The 22824-nt window shown below is 35.3% G+C and overlaps 1 protein-coding gene across 1 annotated transcript in view; it reads right to left on the reverse strand.

Annotated features, from left to right (window-relative positions):
- Positions 1-7453: 7453 nt before the first annotated feature.
- Positions 7454-22824, reverse strand: part of SLC6A15 (solute carrier family 6 member 15) — a 29111-nt gene continuing 13740 nt past the window's right edge. The window contains exons 5-11 of the mRNA XM_062568102.1: positions 21302-21412; positions 18095-18336; positions 17797-17989; positions 16676-16868; positions 13668-13827; positions 9439-9601; positions 7454-7826 (exon numbers count right to left, since the gene is read on the reverse strand). Of these exons, the coding sequence (XP_062424086.1) occupies positions 7455-7826; positions 9439-9601; positions 13668-13827; positions 16676-16868; positions 17797-17989; positions 18095-18336; positions 21302-21412 (1434 nt within the window). The 3' untranslated portion in view covers position 7454. The remainder of the gene's footprint in view (positions 7827-9438; positions 9602-13667; positions 13828-16675; positions 16869-17796; positions 17990-18094; positions 18337-21301; positions 21413-22824) is intronic.

Below are 22824 nucleotides of genomic sequence, written 5' to 3' on the forward strand. Positions count from 1 at the left end.
TTGCAATATGTACTTTTTAATAATTATTAATAACTCATGATTTTGTGGCACCAGCTCTCTAGCAATCAATAGTCCCTGTGTACATTAATTTTCAACTATTTGTTAAAATTAAACTATGTAAGACTCTTAAGACCTTTGAATATTTTTACAGTTGCTTTTTTGTTCATTCCACAATTTTCTTGGGGAGAAATTAATATTTCTAAGATTGAAACTGAAAGTCTGTATTACTTACTTTCTTCAGGGGCCTTGCAGGTTAAAGCAATCCCCACTCTCAGCCCTTCTTTCCTATATCTGCACCACCAAATCCATTTTGCCAGCACAGCTGTTTGTGCAGCCAAGGGTGAAAATAGGAACCATCTGAGAAATTCTGGTGCAACAGAAAGGAATCTACAAAATCAAAAGGAAGCTTGTAACAATGTGAGAATTAAACTATATGAGACACTAACCTTGTGCTGGGACGTTTACAGTGTGAAGGGAGGTCTTGTTAAGTGGACCCCAGAAAATCTGAAGTCTGGGGAAGATTTTATAGTTTCTCATGAAGTTTCAAAACATATCTCAAAAACCTCTTATTTCTCTAATTCAGAAGACCCCTTTTAATCTAATGGCCTTACTTTTAGCCATTTACCAGTTGCTACTTTTAGCCATTTACCAACTTCAAGACTCCTTACAGAATAATATTAACCTGATTTGAAAATAAATCTTCTTGATTAGTAAAGAGAGACCCTACAGGGGCGATAGTTCCATCTCTCTAGCACTCTTCTCTCATGTATGTATATAAACACTCCTTTTTTGATGTCTTGTAAATAGTTTTTCTTCTATGTTTTTACTGCCTGAGGGAGAAGAGAACATTCCTAACATCTTCCTTAAATCTAACATCCATGTTATTAAAGACTATTTTTTTTATTCCAAATATTTGATAGTTAAACAATAGAAACCCACAAACATTTTAATGCCCCATCTATCTGGCTTGGCAGTTTCTCCAGGGTACCTCAGGTTCTCCTTTTTGCAGATTAAGGAATTCTGCCACAGTTAAATCCCCAGACAAAACGCTGCCCATTTATAGATATAACATTTTGGAACACTTAACTGTCCAGATGCATTGCATATGGAGGCTGGGTATCTGGTTTCCATCCCAGGGACAAGGCAATAAAATGCATATCATTTAGGTGCTTTGAGTTTTTGGCTAATTTCAAGTCTGTGACTAATGACTGGGACTATTCATATCTTTGACACTAGGCAAATGCTCAGGAGATTTACTCCAATGTTAAATCACAGCTATACAGTGGTCTACAAGTCAGAAAGTTTAGCTTACCAAATCTCATTTTATGTCACCTCATATCCTCATACATTGAAATTTCAATGCTTTTAAGTAATTACTTTTCTTCTTAAACCTTAAATTCATACCAGAATTTCTCTGCTATTTTACCCTGATAGTTTTATCTTCGATTCAGATAACTAAAATAGATTCAATTTGGAAGGTCATATTTCTCAAACATCTTTCCTGACAGCATCTTAAAATGTTTTATAAAAAACAAAAACCAAGCTTTTCAGTATGTCAAAAACATTTATGTACTTAAGAACAAACTGATTCTGAGGCAAAACCGAGTCTTTCCTCCTAGTCCAGTTTTCTCTTGTCCTGATTTGTTCTTTTCAAAATCTCCCTCCTCTCTCTCTCCTCATATGCTACCAAAACTTCAGTCACCTCTGATTCATACCTTGCTTTAATAGCTGTAACTGTACACTATTTCTTCTAAAGGCTTGATTGCAACATACTTCACATGGCCGCTGGATTCTATTTTCTCCCTAAAGATCCCATTTTCCACACATCTTTATCTTTCTGGCCACTTAATACCTGTTCAGTTTGCACTTTGTCATTCATTGAGTGATGCTTATTTCATTGATATCTTCTTCTCCTGCTTTTCCTTCATTAATGAGCTCCATTTTCAGTTCCATCTCCTCTCACCACTCTGGGACTTTTTACACTTTCTTAGTTCCTCATTCTTTCAGCTTCAAACCTGACCATCCCTTTAGCATATGTTTCCTTTTTTGGAAAATCTGGAAATCAACTAGGCTTTCTTTAAAGCAAATTTCTTTCTTCCTTCTATTCCACTATTTTCTTTGCTAATCAGCTCTACTTCTTTCAGTTAGAGAGAGATTATCTTATATCCTCGGACATCTAGGATATTAGCCTTCAGATAAATCCCTTCACCAGTGTTGATGGAAAACATATTTTTCCACATCTTGAACTCAGATTGGATATGAAACATCCAGATGACATCTCAAAAGTAGAAAAAGGTATAGGACTGAATAAAAAGGGAGAGTGTCTACATCTCTTTTTTCACTGAATAACTTCTTTATTTTAACATCATAATTTACAGACTATGGCATGGGAGCTCACCTGACTGGTCTGTTTACTTTCTTGGGAAGAAAACAGCAACAAAGATTCATTAACGCAGATTTGAGACAGAAGTGTCCTATTCTAAGATTCTCTCTCAGTAATAAATAATGAGAATACAACACAGATGAAAAATGTAGTACTTCTGTCACTGTAACTACTCAGAGCTTCACACCATCTTTACTGAAAGGGTTGAGCAGCTGCCCAAGGCATGTCTTAGCTACACTACTTTTAAAATACTAATAGATATCGCAGTACTTGCTTTCTTCAGTGGCAAAGTTACAGACTTGAATCATATCAGCTGCTGACTCTTCCCACGACTCCATGCTGTCCCTCAGCTCTTGTCTACCTCGTTGCGCCTTTCAACTTTTATCTATGCTAGTGAAAAGCATTGAAGTCTTTAACATTACTGCTGTTAGTAATATTATTATAGGCTGACACTGTGTTATTCCACTAACTAGTCTGCTAACTGAAGTTATTTGAAAAGCGACCTATCAACAAAAGAGTGATTTGAGTGAGACACGTTAGAAAATTACTAACTTCAAAATATTGAATCAAGAAGTTGCTTGTCCTTGAAACTCAAGTATTTTGGCACTGGGATATCGACAGAATGTTGCTGTTTTTCTTAACATTAAAGTAAGTTAAGTCTTTCTTATCTTTGATAGAAAAAAAACCCAAATATTAATTAAAGCAGTTAAATGTATAGAAGATTAACTTAGTACTAAGTTTTGACTATCAGAGAGAGAGATTTTGCTCAGTTTGAAGAATTTTCTGTTTTGGTAGAGTACAAGTAAACATTCTCCCCTTGTAAAAAGACTCCTGGACATATCATTTTACCAACACATATGAACTATGAGCACCATCCAGTGGCAATGGGAGTAAATCACATCTAATATGTTTGATTTTTTTTTTCTTTAAGTCACAAAATCTAACTAGGCATTTAAATGTTTATATTAAATTTCCTGCATTTTTAAACTGGTATAGCTACATTTTTGTTAATATTTCAAAGATGTTGCTGTAGAATTAGGAAGCTTTCCTGAGCGTGCTGCATCCTGGCTAAACAATGAATGTTTCTGTCTTTCATGGCGCTCAGTGCAGAAAACTGTTTCTGGAGTATCTAAAATCATTTTTGCAAACATGTCCTTTCTTTCTCAGTCACACTTACACAAAGATAACTGGCTCCTCACTTATGTGACAGGATCACTCACTCTTCCCCTTATTCCAGCCTGAGGATGCAAATTCAACATCAGCTAACTGGTCCCTGTTGCTCCCTAAGAAGATTATAATTGTCCGGTCTCTTTTTCTTCTCTGCACTCTGTGAGACAGCATGATAAAATTTTGATACATCAGGAAAGACTAAAAATAGGCAATGAGACTGCATGATCTCTGGCCTGCAATCCACTGAATCTGAAAAGCTCTATTGAAAAGTATGGAGGTAAAGGCACGGCTTTCATTTATGCTGTTCCAATGCAGATCCATTCTTTTACCTTCCTTTGGGGAAATCAGACCTCACAAAGCATAATGGTTTCAGAAACCTTAGACCTTCTGCAATAAATTATATTGGTATATTTTCACTTTCCACATGGATGATTTTGTTCTTAGGCTACTTCTCATTGTATAAGATATAAATAGGTTTTTCTTTAATTTTAACCATGACTGCCTTTTGCAATGATCTTTTTCCTTAACAAAAGACAAATTAATTGTGGTTATGCCTGACATGAAACAAAAACATTCTGGTTTTTAAGTAGATAAATATTTGAAATCTTCCTTTCCTGCCTTCTACTCTTGCTATCGTCTACTTTTTTTTTTTTTTTTTTTTTTTTTTTAACTTCTTTTTATCCATACAGGAAGTAGCAACCTGCTTTTAAGTAGAAGAAGATGTAACAGTGCTAAAATAAATGTGTATAGCATGACATCTCCAAATACTGTAGACACAGACACTGCAATCTCACGTGCCATTGGGTACATCATGATTCTTCAAAATCTGTCTTTCTGGTGCTTATTCTGATAAGAATTGTTTCTTTTGTTTTACCTGTTTTGTGATTTTATTACAACTCATAGCAAAAACATTACTTTTTTAGCCCTGCAAATAAGTCAACATATACAAATAATGAAAAAAAAAAGAGTATGGTCACGATCAAATTCCCAAATGTGTGAGGTCTTTTGATTTAAACTGCAGTTGTATATACACTTTCATACTTTATTTTTCAGTGCTTTTTTCATCAATATCAAAGGATTTGGATATTATACTTACACAGTAATTATTTTTAATGTTCTAAAAGCTTCAATTCTAGCTATTTTTTGACTGGTCCTCCTTCTTTAGGCAGGAGAGATGTTGCATGTTTAGTCCATCAGATTAAATCAGACAAATTCTTCAGCTGACAATGACCTTCTGCACTTCAGACCATGTTCAGTCATGGTTGAGATTACAACATAACTCTGTTATCTGGCAGTAGACAGGAAGATATGCATTCAGAGATTTCTCATGCCTGAAAACTTTAATGAAGCTGGGGTGAGAATTGCTAATGGAAGCTATTAGGAGGCAAATGATAGAGAAGCAGTGGTTTAAATGAGTGGAAAACTTAAATAGTGGTTAGAAGTGTTCATGGAGGCAGGCAAAAGGGTGGAAAAAAGACATACATTTCCCAGCAGAATAATCTTCAACAATCTATGTAGGCGGCATTATCTTCCTTTGTCATCCTTCAAACAGAAATAGTTACTGTGATAGTGAGATCTTGCTTACATTTTTTTTAATAGGTGTTTGTGTAGTAGCAGCCATTTGGCCTTCCCTTCACATTTAAACCTAGGATATGCATAACCGAAAGTATGTGTCACTATAGTCAAGTCGTCTGCGGACTGGTCACACAGGGGATCCAGAACAAGTACTCTGAGAATAAGCTTCCTTTAGGGGTGGGATGTAACAGTGGAAATGTGCTGCCGCTCTGTCAAAGCAGGAGTATTTTGCACGTGCTTCCTCTGTGTTTTCTAACATTCTGGCACATTATGTACCTACTACCACTGCCAACTGATCAGTTATGAATGAGCAGTCTGCTTAAATCATGCCAGGCCTCTGCCACATGTTCCAATACAAGCATTTTAGTGGACTACTTCAACCCTCTTTCTACAGGCATAATCTCACCTGTGATAGATAAGCCTAGTGTAGGTTTTCTCCCAACCATTGCTATTAGCCCAACTGCTGTTAAGAAGTGGAAATGGTTTCAAAAGATTCCAGACCAGAAGAAAAGTAGCTCGGATTAGGATTGTTTAGGATTTTGTTCCTTTTGATTTGTCTGGCATAGCTTTTCCACATTGTCACCCGTAAAACTGTAATCTTGAATGACATAGCTACAGTATGTGCTGGAACAGTTGTTCCACATGTGGATAAGCAGAAGAGCACTTACTTATCGGCCAGTGCAGACAGCATTCTAAATCAGCATTCACAACTTTCTGCCCATGTCAAAGGGCAAGAGGTTGGCAATAAGACAGGGCAGAGTCACACTTATATTAAGGATCTGTTTCAGTTTTTGACCTCTTAAACAGAGTTAAACTGTAGGGAGGGAGAATAGGATAGTGAGAAATCCATAGCTGATCATGATTCTGAGACTTGTACTTTACTCAAAGTAATCTTGTTATTAGGTTGATGCTGGGGCAATGCAACTAAGTTCTGCCCTTTGCTCATTAAAGGTAGCAAAGTCAAAAATTTAAAGCTTGTTCGAGCTTTCAGTGTGTCATGGCAGGTAACAGTGCTACATGAGCTGCTGTATTCATAGTAAAAGTCCTTAGCCAATAGTTTCATAACATCTGACTAACTGATTTAGCATGTTTCAGGTTTTTTAATCATCTCCATTCAGCTGGTAAATGCTACTCTTTCAGACAGTCCAAGTGATGGAAAAGCAAGCTACGTTGTAATAATACTATGGAATTACAGAGAAATACTTTGTCAGTATCTTTATTTATAGGTTAAAATGTAACGCCATACAGTTCTTAACAATTACAGACTGAAAAAAATTATCTGCATAAAACAGAAGCAAACAGAAGGAGACTAATTAAAAAAGCCATCTTGCTTCAACTTTTGAGACGATTACACATAGAATATACATATTTACATTACAAGTATATTATATAAATATAATATGTATGTAATCTTGTAACCACAATAAATATCAAGAAGGTCTTTTTTAGGCACACAGCATAGAAAAAATGCAGAATCTGCACAATCCTTAAGATTCTTGGAGTGACTCACTCTTACATTGTTTTCACACTGAAAAAGCAAATATTTTACACAAAATATACAGATACAGTTTTGCAGTCCCCAGTGAACAGGGAGTCCTTCCTTGCCTTCCCATAAGTCTACTCCTTGATTTTCTAGTACTATTGCTCTATACAGCTATTACATAAGAAAATAGTTTGCAGGTTTGTTTTTTATTCAGCTAATAGCCTAAGTAATTATCAGTGCTAACAAAGTACAGCATATCTACATAAGGTATATACAAATGTGTGCAGAAACACAGGTTTGGTGAACTACTCCAGAGCTCACTTTTAATACTGGGGAATTAACCTGAAAGCAGAATAAAAGGATTTCCAGTGATATTACCTCAGAAATATTATTGATGGAGATATTCTCTGGAGATACTCAAAGCCTGCCTGGATGCAACCCTAACATGCTCTAGGTGACCCTGCTTGAGCAGGGAGGTTGGACTAGATGATCTCCAGAGGTCCCTTCCAACCTTAATGATTCTGTGATATTACATTATTTGAGTAAGTGGCACCTAGACTTCAGAGATAGAAAGCTTTAAATTTAGAAATTAAACAATTTTTTGACTATGCTAGAAGATGTAGGCTATCATTGATTTTGTATGTATGCTCTTCAGTGCAAATGAAAAAACAACAATTAATCCAAGGGGAGTTTTCTCAACCTGTATGTACTGTCCTGATATTTTAAAGACTGTCACTATGAAGCACCTGAGATCTCACTCTAGTAAGTGAAGCCAACCACTTCTCTTAGGAGAGCCCTGATCAGTGAGAGGAGAAACAAAGAGAAAGCATTTTTCTTCTGCAGTTACAAGTCAGATTCTGGCATATCAGGCATATCTGCCATTAAATATCCAATACCATAGCGCCCATTTGGAGCAGTGTCCAGAGTTGGTGATCCAGTCTGTTTTCGATATATGCTTTTGCCAAAATTTGGAGATGGTACTTCACTTGGACTCTTCCCATGAATCAGACTTGTATTATCTCCCTCCAGATTAATAGGCTCCTTTATTATCCGGCCTCTTTTGTAGGATACAGCTGCCAAACTACCAGAGCTGTCATCAATAAGGTTGCAGCGGCGCACCATGAAGACTATTGGGACAGGCAGTATGGCCAACACCATCAGAGATATACAGATAATCATTCCCCATGTTGGATAGCTGTGGAACTCTTCTACAGCCTGGACAGTCCAAGAGAAAAAAAAAATATTAATGTATCTTTGTTTAAAAATGAGCAAATCTGCAGTCCTTGCTAAGGCTTGCAATTTTCAAGTGCATATCCATCTTTTTGTCACCTTGCACTCACAATTTAGGCACAACTACAGTGAGCCTAGCTGCTACTAAACCTACATCTTTAAGCTGATCAACGATTGCTATTTTTCTGCCAGTGAGCACCATCAACAGTGGCAGAGTGAACATGTCCCACAGTTCGAGATGCTCAAAGCACTAAAGTGGCATCCAAATCAGGATTTTCAAATTAGGCATTCTGCTACCTTTGCCTATAGTTGTTCCTGATCCTTTAAAACATGTACAGATTTTAGACACAGGACAAGGGAGCAGTGTGCACTGATATCTCTCTATCTGTCCTAAAAGGCAGGTCCCTTCTCTGGAGGCTAATATCCACCTGGAGTTGTTCTACTTTGTATAAGCTTCAGGTAAACTGTAACACATTTACTGGGCCAGTGACCCCACCTCTAGTGAGTACATGAATCACTGGACAATTGACTCTGTTTAGCTGAATTAACATTTAATTTTATATACAGAAAAGAGCAGCTCAGGTCTGGGAGATGGAAGACCTCTCCTATCATACTGAAAAGTTTGACTGTTAGAGTACTCATGTAAGATGCTTGTGACACAGATTCCAATCCATGCCATGAATGAAGCATGGCAGGCACCAGCACCCAGGTCTCCCCTAATCCAGCTGAGTGCTGAGTCTGTCGGGTGTCCTAAGGTCTTGCCTTTTCTGATTTTTGGACAGTAACATAACAAGTGTTCATGTGAGAATCTCAAGAAAACAACAGTAGTTATCTGGTCAGATGCAGGCACTACTAGTAAAATCACTCACTCTTACTTACGCTTTACCTGTCTTTGCTGTATTTTTTTCCACCTGGCTAATTTGGACTGTTCTCCATTCAGAACGGCCCTTGAGATTCCTCTGCGTGACATTTTATCCTCCCATATTTTGCAGGACAAGCCTGTACAAATAGCTCAGGACTGATGAGCCTACAGGCTGGCAGAACACTTCAGAGTTACGTTGGCTTGATCTCTTTTTGGACCTAACCCTCATCACTGATTCTGCGTTTCACACGGACAAGTTTCCTACAAATTCTTATTAGAGACTGATTTTAATGTAGCTGTTACCTACAACGTGATAGGTGTTCCCAAAGCAGAAATTTATAATACAGCTAATCTCAATATTTCGTTGCACATAAAAAAAAGATGAAACACCTGGAATGGTTTATTCATTTATGTCACAAAACTTTTATCTGCAGTAAAGAAAAATTTAATGAAAGAGAACAACTGCTCCTGCCCTTAAGAACATTTGCAACATACATGAACAAACCAACAGTCGCATAAATCACAAAGAGTTGGTGTTTAGCAGTTATGATTTTGAAGTAAAACAACCACTATATAATTAAAAATGATAGTTTTAACTTTAATATCACTTGAGATTAAAATAGTCATGCCATTCTCTGTAATAATTTACAATTGCAAATTTTTGTATTTTCATGTACTTCTGAAACACTGTAAATATGATCATTATGATAGTGGCGGTATTTGTTAAATACATACCATATCTTCAATCCAAGCATTGTAACCAGGAGGACTTAATCCCATTTGGACAATGCTAGCTACCAGCAACAATAACAATACTAAAGGAGAAACATACTTCCACACGTAGTAATAGTACTGGCTTGGAGAAAACCCAAGCATATCCTTTAAGTCCTCCATAAATCTGTGAAGGGAAGAAAAGGTTATTTGTTGTGTATACTGAAATTCCGCAGTTGATAAATGGCACCTAATCTGAGGGATCAGACGAACTAATAAAACACAGAGACAACTGCACTTAGGTTTACTTGATTGTCTGACAAATAGAACTTATATTATCAGTACCAAAGAGATGAATAGAAGAATATAATAACAACTACACAGTGCAGTAAGTTAGTAAACTGTCTTTTCACTTCTGAAGATTTAGACTCAACTCCTAATATAATTAGAAGTGAAAAGGAGACTCATGATCTTTCTAGCCCACAAACACTTTCACTCCAAGTTTTAATGCCTGGTCTGTCACAGCGCAAGGCTGTTGAAGAGAAAATAGAGACTAGAGAAGAAGTATCTTGAGTGCATTAAATGCAGCTTTTGCTCTGATTCCTCCTGGGTGAAAAAGTGAAAAATACCTTTAACTTTCCTTAGAAATGAGATCACATTTTCAGGGCTCCAAACAAATTAACATTCACAACTATCTTTTAATAGAGATCTTACAGACTTAAGTAATTACTGTAGCATAAAAAATTACACCAAGTAATACTTTTAAAACTCTTTTAAATTAGGTTCTAATTACAATAATTCTCTCCACTAACAGGTCTGTGAGCTAGGCAGCCATACCCTTGAAACATAGCCTCATTTAATTTGTGAATTCAAATGATACAGTGCATTTCTACAAATTTTTCTAAAGAGTAATCTTTCATTTAGAAGCAAACACTGTAGCAAAAGAGTAAGATGAAGCTACATTCTCTCTGCTTCCATAAACAAGTTAAGTGTGACAGGAAGTATGTAAATATAGTTCGAGTTTTCTGAAACTCTGTATTGCACAGATACTTGGCACTTGAACCTTCTCCCCTATATTTTAGCAGTGAATATTAGTCTACAACACTAAGGTCTGTGCTAAAGTGTGATTACAATTCAGAGAATTGCATATATCTAACTTTTTATGCAGTATGTTTATCAACATTATTTGAAGATACCACAAAATTAGTCTTGAAAAACTCAAAATATACAAGAGTGAAGATGATCTAAAAAAAGCAAGGTCTTGGAGGCTGCACCTTCTGATCTGTATTGTATGGCTGCACTCCTCTTCCATGCCATGGGACCCATGGGACTCCCTCCTGATGCGAGAAACGCTCCCTTTCTCCCAAGTACATCTAGCCTCCCGTGCAAACAGCTGCCTGCAAACAAGGGCTGAGAAAGCAGTCTACCCCATCTCCTCACCTCACCCCCGACACAACAAGCCTTCCTGTCTTTCTATTTCTTCCCTCAAACTGTTACGGTAGATGACACAAAAATAATTTCTTGTGTTACCTCATACAGAAATATGCCATAATGAGAAGACAGAACTATTTTAGGTGTTCCAGAGTGGAAGAGGAGGTGAGGAGATTAAGAAGGCAGACTAGATTGCTTACTAGTTTAGAATAAGTCAGAAGTGATCCTTTATGTTCTTGTGGAAAAATAAAAAGAGGACACTGCTTGCTTCTGAGAAAGACCAAATCTAGAAGTAGCAACAACTCTCCCACACTACCATATCCCTACCAGCAACATGAGCATTATAAAGGTGCAAGACTGCTCTGTTAAGGGAGCCAGAGGGGACATCTAGCTGTTGTGGATATCAATTCCCCTCACTCTCTCAGAAGCAGGCCTGATGGGAACATGCCTTGGACCAAACTTAGTGTGTGGGCTACTTAAAAGACATTTAAACTCACCTTTCTTTTTACAGATTACTTTTTACACCTTCTTATATTGTCTACTGGGCTATTTACTGAGACGTATCATCACTTCTGAGTGCATATAAAAACAGCACATCTTTCAGATTCTGCAAAATTAATTCTGAATCTCTGTGTGCTGCTCTGTAAAAAATAACATTATATGTAAGCTGCAGTTTGCATTATGCAAGCTGCTGAAATAAAACTTTGTGAAGACTTAAGTCTGCCTCCTTGTGCCTCAAAACTGCAATTTATGTTCTGAGCAAAGCCCCTATTTTTGTACTTCTTGACAGTGATGTACATGGGTTCCACAGCCAGTAGAAAAAGAGAGAATATTTTTAGAGCTAATTCTTTGAGAGTGTGCACACAAAGCGCCAATTCTGTTTTAACCTTCTTGTGGTTCCATTCACTTTTGAAATATGACTATAAAAAATTTCCCATAGCAATAAATATGCTTTGAAAGCAGTTACACATGTGAAGCTATTGTTACATAAAAATCTAAAAAATTTTGAACTGAATAGTTTAGAGTATCCTGTCCTTTGTTTACAATGCAACGATAAGCACTGTTAAAAAGAAGGTGAACTTATAAATGGCTTGTGCCCTCTGTAGATGGCCTTTTCTTTCTGGGATCTCCAGTTCTTCATCCAATTAATCATAAATCTGTTATGTTCACTTTCAAGGTTTTTCATTATCTTCTTTGTCCTACTTACCATGTTTAAGCTACCACTCTCCTTTAGCAAAACTGATTGCAGTTTTTATTTCCTTCTTTCTATATTTTCAAAAGATATCTTCTGAAGTACTGTCCCTCACTCATAAATACCTCCAACCGTATTTCAGTAAATCTTCTGTTTGCTGTGAAGTCTACCCAAATCTTGATAGCAGCTGCTTTGCAAGACCTGTGTTCATCAAGCTTACCAATACCTTTTCTTTGTTGCCTTCTTAGTTGTCTGTATCCATGTGTTGCCTCTACCCATTGGCCGTAATTGCTTTGGATGCAATGTTTTTTCTACATGTTCATAGGTACTGTATCTAAGAAGATATAATACACTTGGACCTCAATTTACAAGTGTGACTCTTTGGTGCTACAACATCGTACTTTCACGTGTGCTCAATACAGGATTACACACTTGGTAAGGAAGAATTCACTCTTGCTACATAAATAATACAGGCATTATTTGCATAGAACAGAAACAATTCTTGGAAACTATATAATGAGTTTGTTTACAGCTTTATTTCATTATGGTGAGGGACTGGCTGGTTACTCAGATGTAACAAGTGAAAAGTCAAAGGAAACATTCATCTAATGTTATCCTTTTACATGCAAAAGAGTAAGAGAAGTTTAAATTACTTCAACATGCTAGTGTAGTAAACTGCTGTTTTATCTGTGCATGATAGGAGTTTTTGACATAGACTTTCTCTTCCTTAAAAGTGTGGCACACACCAGAAATCATCAGAACATGTGCACTAAGTGATACCAATGATCTACACAAATTAGGAGGACCTGATATTCTTTACTCCTTCCTTCAATCATCATTCGTTGAATGTTACTTAACTTCAATATCAAATATGCTACTTCCATTTCAGTCTTGGTAATTTTCTTTGCTATTATTTTCTCCCTCACAACTAATGCAAAGAGCATTCACTACAACACCCCCAAAATAAAGCTAATGAACAAAAACATTCTTATTGTGTTCTGTACGCAAACTATGTATTCATGCAAAGTATGCTTTGTTCCTGCCCAAAATACTGCAAAGTTGTTCAAAGTAAGTACTACTCCCCACCTGCTACTTAGATCATGGTTATTGCTTCTTGAAATCTTCCCCTATGCTGCCTTGCTTATACTTATGTTCCTCATACTTGCCCATCCAGCCTCTTTTCTACCTCTCAAATCTTGCTTCTTTTGCTGTGTTCTCCTCTCTGTGGATCTGTTGTAATTGTTCTTTGGGTTTCACCACACTGTCCCGATGTATTATATCTTGCTCTAAATCTGTTCCTAAACCTGATTTAATTCAAGTACAGGCTGACCCATTTCAACTCCTTTACTGCATCAACAATAAAATCTTTATATTCACATATACCAGCAAGAAACAACTGCCAATATAAATTCCTGTTCTCATCTTTAATTCTCACTGCTTTCACCTTGTTTTTCTTCTTCCTCCTTCCCTGTCTTTTTATAAAACTGAAATATCTCTTTGGGTTAGGAATATCTTTCCTGTCTTTACATGCACCACAGAGCAAATAGTTGATGTTACATAACTGAAATAGTAATAATTACTGTAATGAATACTGTTGATATGGACACAGAAATTAATTTCCTCCACTTACTTGTCTATTCCATATATTCGGGTAATTGCAATATTCTCCAGAATGACCACAATTAGCAGAGGCAATGTAGCTGAGTAATCATCAAACATTGTGACAAAATAATTTCCAGAGCGCTGTACAAAGATCAGGCCAATAAGAAATGCTACCAAGCAGCAGATGACTGGAATAAAGGAAATAAATAAATGTGAACTGTAAAAATAAAGATATTCTACAGAGAACCAGAAAATAGAGTAATCAAACACATTTTAATACATCACTTTATATAACCAAAGTTGATACCATTTTCCTTTCTTTGGTCTCAATTTTGTGAATATTAGGAACCCTACATATTTCCTACCTATCAGAAAAAGTCATGGAAATAGAAGTAATTACTGGAATTATCATATTAAGGCAGCCCTGATTAAGCAGAGATTAATCACGGGACTATTTCTCATTATTTCACTTAATATGAATGTAAGGCTAAGATAAGGAAAACTGGTAAATTAAGCACTGTACATGATGTTATTTGGTCACTAAATCTCTTTTTTTAGAATTCAGAAGAGAAAAAAACCCACAAAGTTTAAGAATATGATTATATATATATATATATATATATATGTATGTATGTATATACACACTGAATAAAGTCTCCTAAAAGATCATTCACTGCACAATTCAGTTGGCACAAACTTTCATTACAATCTGTCTAAATGTATTTGTTTGCTAAGCAACATTTCTGTCTTTTCTTTTGTTTAGAGAAAACTGAAAATATACTTTTTAAATGCTTGCTCCCACATAATGAATCAATAGATTTTTTCCTTTTTCTCCTAATTTCACTAGGAACAGGATTGAATGCTTAGGAAGCTACAGAATAAGTCAAATTTCAATAAAGTGTGAAATCAGTTATAGGCTAAGCAAACAACACTAGAGACTGATTCTCCCTCTTGAAGTGTTCTTCTTTTCCCCCTCACTGCAAACTTAGAATAAGCATTGCACCTAATCAAGGCTGTCTTGAACTACATGAGGTGATTTAGGCCAAAGTATAGAATATCCTTAAACAGTATACCCACAGCGTAAGTTCCACCCTATTTATTGTTGATTTAAGTACTAAAAGGAAGAACAATACTTCTGTAAATTCGGTGGTATAAAAACACTGCTTCTTTCAACTTTGTAGTAACTATTATTTAACAATGATTTTCAGAGAAGAGAAGTTCAAAATTAAAGAGATCAATAGAAATAGATATGAATTCCAATCGAAGCTGACAAAAAAAAAGAACACAAACAGAATCTTCACATCAGTCTCATTAATCACATTTAATTTTTTATTATTTACTCTGAGAAAAGAGTAAAATTGGGTATATGCGATTTAGATTGTCTTGTATTCTATGTTCTCCCATCATATCTTACCACTGTGTCCAAAAAATGTGCATCTGGCTGTAAATTTAGTCTCTGGTAGATATACTATTCATAACTCAGTACATACACATGAAGACTCAAATTGAAAATACTTGAGCATAAAACAACATTAAGCATGTGAATTGGTTCCTCTGAATTCAATAGGGACTGAATTGGAACAACAATGATACCAATTACAAATGTATTCACATGTCTGTAAAAACTGGAGATTTGTATCTCCTCAGTACAAACTCTAGTGCAGGTACAACCCTTGTTAAATCCCACTGGTACTCTATGAGGTATAATCCAGGTATTCCAATTTTATAAACTACTTATAAAAATATTACATTATGTGTAATCCTTTGAGCGAAATTGACTTAAGTAGCAAAAATCCTGCATGAATAACACTTATAAAAGTAATCAGAAAACAGCAGTTCTCATACATTCTTTTGTCAAACTCTGTAACAATGAATTACTGTAAAATGGAAAAGTTTATCTCCATATCCAAAAGTATAGCTCCAAGACTATGGTATTTGCTTATATATTTATGTTAAATATCTGATTTCTAAAATGTCATATTATCTATTCAATAGGAATTTAAGAGCTGATTTTAAAAAGGCAATGGTCTAATCCCGCTTAATATCTTAGGACTCCTGAGAAAACATCATATTAATCTTCATGAAGAATTTAATTCTTAGATCTAGCAAAACACAAAACACATGCTTTCTGTTAAATATTCCTTATTACATAAGTATTCAGCAGTCAGGAAGTGCAGTGCTCTGTGATACCAGGCAATCACTATCAGGCAGTATCTTGGTAAACATATCTTTGTAAATTACAGTGATATTTTCTTCGTAAGAGTTAGATAGTGTTCAAATAGCTTATTCTAATTTTTACCCCTTCCGTCACAGATATTGTCATCTGAATCTGCCCATCATATCAAGTCTCTTGTGGCTGTCTTAAAGATTTTCAGGACTCTAGCTTTCACATTTTAACCTGTTTTTTTATTTTTTTAAAAAAGAAACTGCTACAAGATCATGTGAGCTAAATTAAAAGGCTACACCTCACATACCTTCAGGCTTTTAGAAAAGCAGACCTGCTGTTCAGTGGGAAAAAGTCTATTTCTCTAGGCTTACTAGACAGTAAGTGTACTGACTTCAGGCACAATGAACATTCTACCAAAAATTAAGATTTCATTTGACCTGTATGAGAATAATTTGTAGTAATGGACAATATATTTTCATGCTTTCCTTTTGCCCTCAGATCTTTATCTCCTTGATCTGTGACACAGGTTGGAATAGTGAATATTTTGAAAGAGCTCAGAAGGACTTACTATACAGAAACTTGCAACAGAAATGTTGTATTAAAATTTAAGTCCTAGGATGCTCCTCCTTCTCTTGCAGTATTCAGGAAATAGTTTTACCTGGATATACCAATATGCACGTGTATGGAAGTCATGTGCAGTTTGGGATACTTTGGTTTATGGCTATACTGTATGTTAGCACTGACAATTTTCATATTAAAAAAATAAAATAAAACACACAGAAAAATGTCATACTCTCCAAGACATTTTTAGTTGTTAAGTACAGCCTTTCATCCTTCTCTGCACTAGCAAGAAAATTTGTGAAACTCACCAGTAAGAATTTCTTTCCTCACTTTGAAGGTATCAACAATGGGTGTGATGATGCCTTCAATAGTTCCAAACATACTTCCAAGTCCCAAATTCACCAACATGAGGAAGAACATCACTGACCAGAAAGGAGAAGCTGGGAAGTGGGTCATTGCTTCTGTAAAGGCAATAAAAGCTAAACCGGTCCCTTGAACAGCCTGTCAGTGAGAGAAAAATCCACATACTATAATTAATGGATAGATTTTTTTTTTTGTTTTTTTGAGTTTTGAGTTTTTGTTTTTTGGTAAGTTTGGGTGCAGAAGTCTGATTTCATGTTCATATAGTGTCATTAACTCATTCTTGAAGGTAGAGTGGGGACCTAAGATGTGAATTTCCTACATTTCCAAACTTAATTAATATTATTTACTGAAATGTTGGATTTGGCTGAGAATCTGTAAGTGATTGATATTAAGAGCATACTTTTATTTCTTTCACTGATAATTTTGCATGGAAGATACTATACAAAACTGCTACAAATATACTCTGTTCTCTTCACTGAATACATGAAGGACATGATTTCTACACCTATGTGTTTTAGATTAAAACAGCAGGAATACTATAGATAGTCGTAGATATAGTCATGGTTTAAAACTGAAAATCCCACTAAAGTAATCAGGCTTATTGTGATGATTTCAGAATAGGACAATGATAATTAAAGAATTATCTAAAAAGAATTAACTTTTTAACTTTCTGATGAACTAGCATATATAATTAATAACTGTATCTTAAAATTGAAAGACATCATAGTTTGAGATGCTGCATATTCACATCTGCATTTTAGTCCTTGGAAAATGCCTGTGCTGAACTCTTCTAAAAACATGACTATAAGAAGAATTTATCATCTTTTAGAGCAGTAATGTTACGATCAAAATCTACTATTATTCAATGAAGAATGTATCAGATATCAGATCCAAAATGGGGGTTGGAACAAGACCCTGCACAGAATAATGTTTTCATAAGGACTTCTGCAGGTGTACCACTGCTAAGTACATGGTACTGCTTCTTTGTGTATACTTCACATTTGCAGGCTTACAAAAATTCTTCCATTCATAAACTTTGTATTCAAGACTTATTTATTTCTCTCACCTTGTTAAGTTCATCTTCAATTTGACAAGATTTTAGACCAAGAGAATCAAACTCTTCTTCTTTAACTTTTTGAATAATGTCATAAACTAAATTGTAATCTTCTGCTGTAATGCTTGAGAAATTGATATGATGTGGGATCATATCCTGGCTAAGATTGCCTGTTTTCAAAAGTTTTAAAATCTTCTCTGAATTTCTGTAAAACACAATAAAGAAATCAAAGTGAATGATCTGTGTGATCAGATATGCCATATAAATGAAATATACCATAAAAATGAAAAAAAGAAATGGATATTCATACTGGATAACACATTTTTCATTTATGATATTGGCTTTGAAGCCCAGAACAGCAAACACCACCAAAGTTGCCAGCACAGAAGTGAAAAAATTGATGAAGGACACCAGTACAGCATCAAAATGGCAGTTGTTGTCTCTCTTGTTGTAGCTTGAAAAGGCAATGACTCCACCAAATCCAAGCCCTAAGGCAAAGAACACCTGAGTAGCAGCTTCTCTCCAGACCTTGGGCTCCAGCATTATTTCAAGCTGTTTGAAATTAGATACAATATATGTCAGCTATAAAATGCATTTCTATTATACGAAAAGACAACAGAAAAAAAACAGGAAGACAACCTACATTATAAAATGCTAATACTTCACTATAAAAGCATTTTCATTATGATAAAACAGAAGCTGAATGCAACATCTAAAGTTAGGTGAACTTATGAGCCAGGATTTCCATTGACTACGCAATACAGTCCTTAAAGAAAAATCTGCTATACAATATGTCTCCAACAATGAGACATTACTGGACCTATTTGATAATTGAACTAACTGCTAGTTATAGCATGAAGTTGAAGACAATGTTACTTTTTTTTTTTAAACAATATATAGATTGATCAGTGTAAGAATTAAGATTTATTTTGGGATGTAAAGCAAAACACAACATATAAACGCTGGTCTCTGCAATTTGTATTGTAGTCCATGAGTCAAATGTCTCTCAGGTTAGATGCCTTGAACTTACCCTGAGATAAATGGATCATATACTTGAGGGGTAATGAAATCTTGTATCAAAGACTGAACTGTTAGCTCTACATGCATTGCTTCTTCAGCTGACCACATTTCAAGAAAAATCTTTGTTACAGTTAAGTCATAATTTATCTCAGATCTTTCTAGGCAGTTGGTTCCAAAAAAGAGGTGTATGTGAAATTTAAACATTAGATTTCCCCAAGCTGATCCAGAGCCTTCAATTATATGACAGTAAAAGATCTTGCTTCTGATAATACAATTTTTATCTCTTAAGAAAACCTAGCCTTATCAAAAACTGTAAACTAGAAAGCATCAGCCTAGATACACTACCCATCAGATGACTGATTGCCTTACTCTGAGAAAAGAAAAAATCTTTATTTCCTATTTTTACAATAGCAGTATCACACAGTTATGCTTGATCTTTTCCACTAGAGGGAGATAGAGGCATATTTTCAATTTTACCAAAACTTTAGATATTTTAAATATCCAAAAAGCTTCTCTTTTGTCAACATATTATTCAGCCTAATCAAATATATCACATTTCCAGATGCACCTTGGCTAGCTTTTCAAAATACATGCATAAGTGATTTTGCCATTTAAGATATTTACTGTGAGATTCTGAAGGCTAGATATTTAAACTTCATATATTCCTGTATTTTCTTCGTAGTTGTTGACTTCAGTGGGCTTTTGATATACCTTTCTTTCAGTATTTCATTTAGTTTAATATTTTTCATTTCTGTCTTCATCAACAATATCAAACTGAGAAAATCTCCCCCTCTTCATTAGCATTACACTATCACACCTGCACCAACATGCACCACTCTTCTGCTGTGCTGACACAATTATTCTGTGGGAGTGTGTTGTGATCTGTTTTGCTGAAGTGATCAAGGTTGAAAATAATGAAGGTTTATATTCATATACACTGTATGTGATATACAGGTTTCCTAAGCTCAAATTTAAACCATAACTCAAATTTTAGGATTCATACCTGGAAGCCAATAGAAAGAAACTAAAAACGTTTTTTTGTTCAAGATTGTTTATCTGAACAGTTTTAACAATTGTGTTACTAAGTTATGAAGTAATCATAAAGTAAGCATCAATTGCATCTTACTTTAAATCTATCTCATGAAAGATTAAATATTAAAATTATCCTTTAATACTAAAACCTCAGCACCCCTCCCTATTTACTTTCCCTCAGTATCTACTGGTATTTCACAGTTAAATGGGGAATAACACTGTGGTTGAGGAATCAAAGTATAATTCAAGAGGTCTATGTTCCATCTCTGCTACAGACATCCTCTTTGCCAGAAAGTGTGACATTTCTCTGTTGCTCGGATTTCGCCAAATTTGTCTGAGCAGCCTGTAAGTTCCTGCAGAACCAAGATTCTGAGAAGTAATGACAATGAGTGAAGTGCTCACACTCATATATGCATATTTGCATATCACAATACAAGAAACAATAATCTAATTGCTAATGGAAGTCTTTTTTATAGCATGATGGTTCTCCAAAGACTCAAAATGCCTGGAATCAAAACACCTGACAGTATTTCTGTCATCTGGCATTAGCCTCTATGTGCATTAATTGAAATCACATTATTATTTAGCTTTCATTTTTGAACATCAGTCTTGTTTATGCTGAATTGCATTGTTAAACTGACTTACTGGAAGTAAAATTATGTATCCCTGAGCAAGCAGGTAGTATAGCTTTGGCTACTCAACCACACTGTTCCTGTAATATAGATATAGTTAAAAGCATTTAATTGAGGTGTGAGCAGAATTCAGGCATTTAGGCTAACCAGTGATTCTTAGCATCTCTCCTCACCCCTATAGCAATAAAATATACTGTAACATAAGACCTTACAAGTAAAAATTTAGATGGTAAAAAACCATATGCTTAGAACTGCTGTTCTCTTGGTGTGAAAGACATATGGAGCATAGTAAGGAAATCTGCCTGGTGAGTACTTACACCACTTTAACAAGATGAGCTGGGTGTTAAGTTTCCTATGTTTCTGGACTACTATGCAAATAGCACTCATTTATTCCTAAAAGAATGAATAACCCTTTCAAAAGGGACAAATTCACCATGTAAATCCAGGAAAACATTCAGTGCAAGGCATTTCACTATGATACCCCAGAACTAGGCATTTAAACTCTACAGTTTAAAATTCACTTCTCTTCAGTATCTGGCCAACTCAGGGAGCTTTCTACACATCCTAAATACTGTAAATGCCACTTTAATTTGCTTAACGTTGTAAAGGTATTTAAATCTGGGAACTTGCAACCTAAGGGAGATATCTCAACACTGAACCTTGAACTCTTTGGACCTTAGGACTTGATATTGCGCCACTGAAGTCTACAGCAATTTTGAAAACTCTCAAGCAGGATCTTCTATGAAGGCAGTAAGCTCAATTGAGAGCATTCATAAATGGTCAAATTGCCACTAAAGCTTTAAGTATATTGCAGACAAAAATTAAGCACATACCTTAGGTGTGAACATGTGACGAATTCCATCCACTGACCCATTGAGGAGCAGTCCTCTGATCAGAAAGCACAAAAGCACCACATAAGGAAAAAGGGAACTAAAATACATGATCTGAAAAACATTAAAAAGAAATTTAACATGACATTCATAGCCTTCATTTTCAGTAGTTTTATTTTCTAACCCGTATCTTTTAGTTACATGACTGAACTGATAATCATATGCTCTCAAAAAAAAAAAAAAAAAAAAAGAAAAAGAAAAGTACACAAACAGGCTATAGAAATAGCCTGTTTAAAAATGCTTCACTTTATTAATGCATTTTGATCCAAGCAGATATGGTGAAGATATCTGCCGCTCTATGTAGCATGAATAACAACTTATTCTTTCTTTGAAAGGTGTGAAGATGCAGTCAATGGAAAGTACATAACCAACGGACTCAAATAATGCGCATCTAGTAGGTTTGAGTCATACAAACTAGAAAGTAATACTGCTTTGACTGTTGGGCAAAAAGAAACACAGAGTCATGTCTTCAGAGTCCTGAAATGCAGTACTACCCAGATTTCCATGCTGAAGAATGTTTTTGCTATCGTACTTGTGAAAAACAACACTTCTGGGCTTCTGTATCACTTTAACATTTGCATACATTTGAATATCTTTCTGGCACAATGAGTGATTTCATCTAATACACAAAAAAACAAAAAATTAGTAATGCATTATCTTTCATTCTCCATTATTTCTTGAATAGTAAATTTATTCTGTACTTTGAAAGTTCAGTAAAATGCTTCTCACTCAACTTTTATATAGCTATTTTTCTAACTGAAATACACTAAAGAGATTGTAGAATCCTATCCTCCTTCTCATCAAAAAGCTTCATGATAGCAAAGAATTGTGTAGATGGCAAAAATTAGATTATTTTTCATTTGCAAATCCCAATTAAATCATCAGCACTAGTAAATCTCTAGCAAATATAACTGATTGTATGGAAAGGAAAGAAAACAAGGTGATGCACTCAGATCCAAAGGGATGGTTAGTCAAAAGAAACAATCCAGAATCCTGAAAAGAATCTGTGATTATTATAGAGAGTATTACAGAAGCATAGAGTCTAATGATTGTAATAACAAAAAGCTAAATGCTAAGCCATTTTGAGGATTAATTAAGGAATTCTAATGGATGTATTACAACCATACTGAGAATATGGACCCATCTGGAGACTTAACTCCTTAGTTTGACATTCAGAAGTTTGACATTCAGCACACAGACACATGCTGAATTATCAGTACAACAAAGCTGAGGTGCGGTTATTTGAAACAGTTACGTGGAATGAGAGCAGAAGTGATTTTTTTTTTTTTTTAAGATGCTAGCTCTCGGGTTTAAATTACTACCATTTTAATGCTTAACTACTAACACTGCCCTACTTAAGATTATACAAATACTGAAGTGAGTCAGAGCTTCAAGCCTGCTCCTGCAGATTTCAAGAGAGAGTAGGCAGAGGGTGTGGTGAACAAAAATGCAGTGAAGTAGATCTT

This window comes from Rhea pennata, chromosome 1 (assembly GCF_028389875.1).
Source record: "Rhea pennata isolate bPtePen1 chromosome 1, bPtePen1.pri, whole genome shotgun sequence".
In the NCBI taxonomy this organism is placed as follows: Eukaryota; Metazoa; Chordata; class Aves; order Rheiformes; family Rheidae; genus Rhea; species Rhea pennata.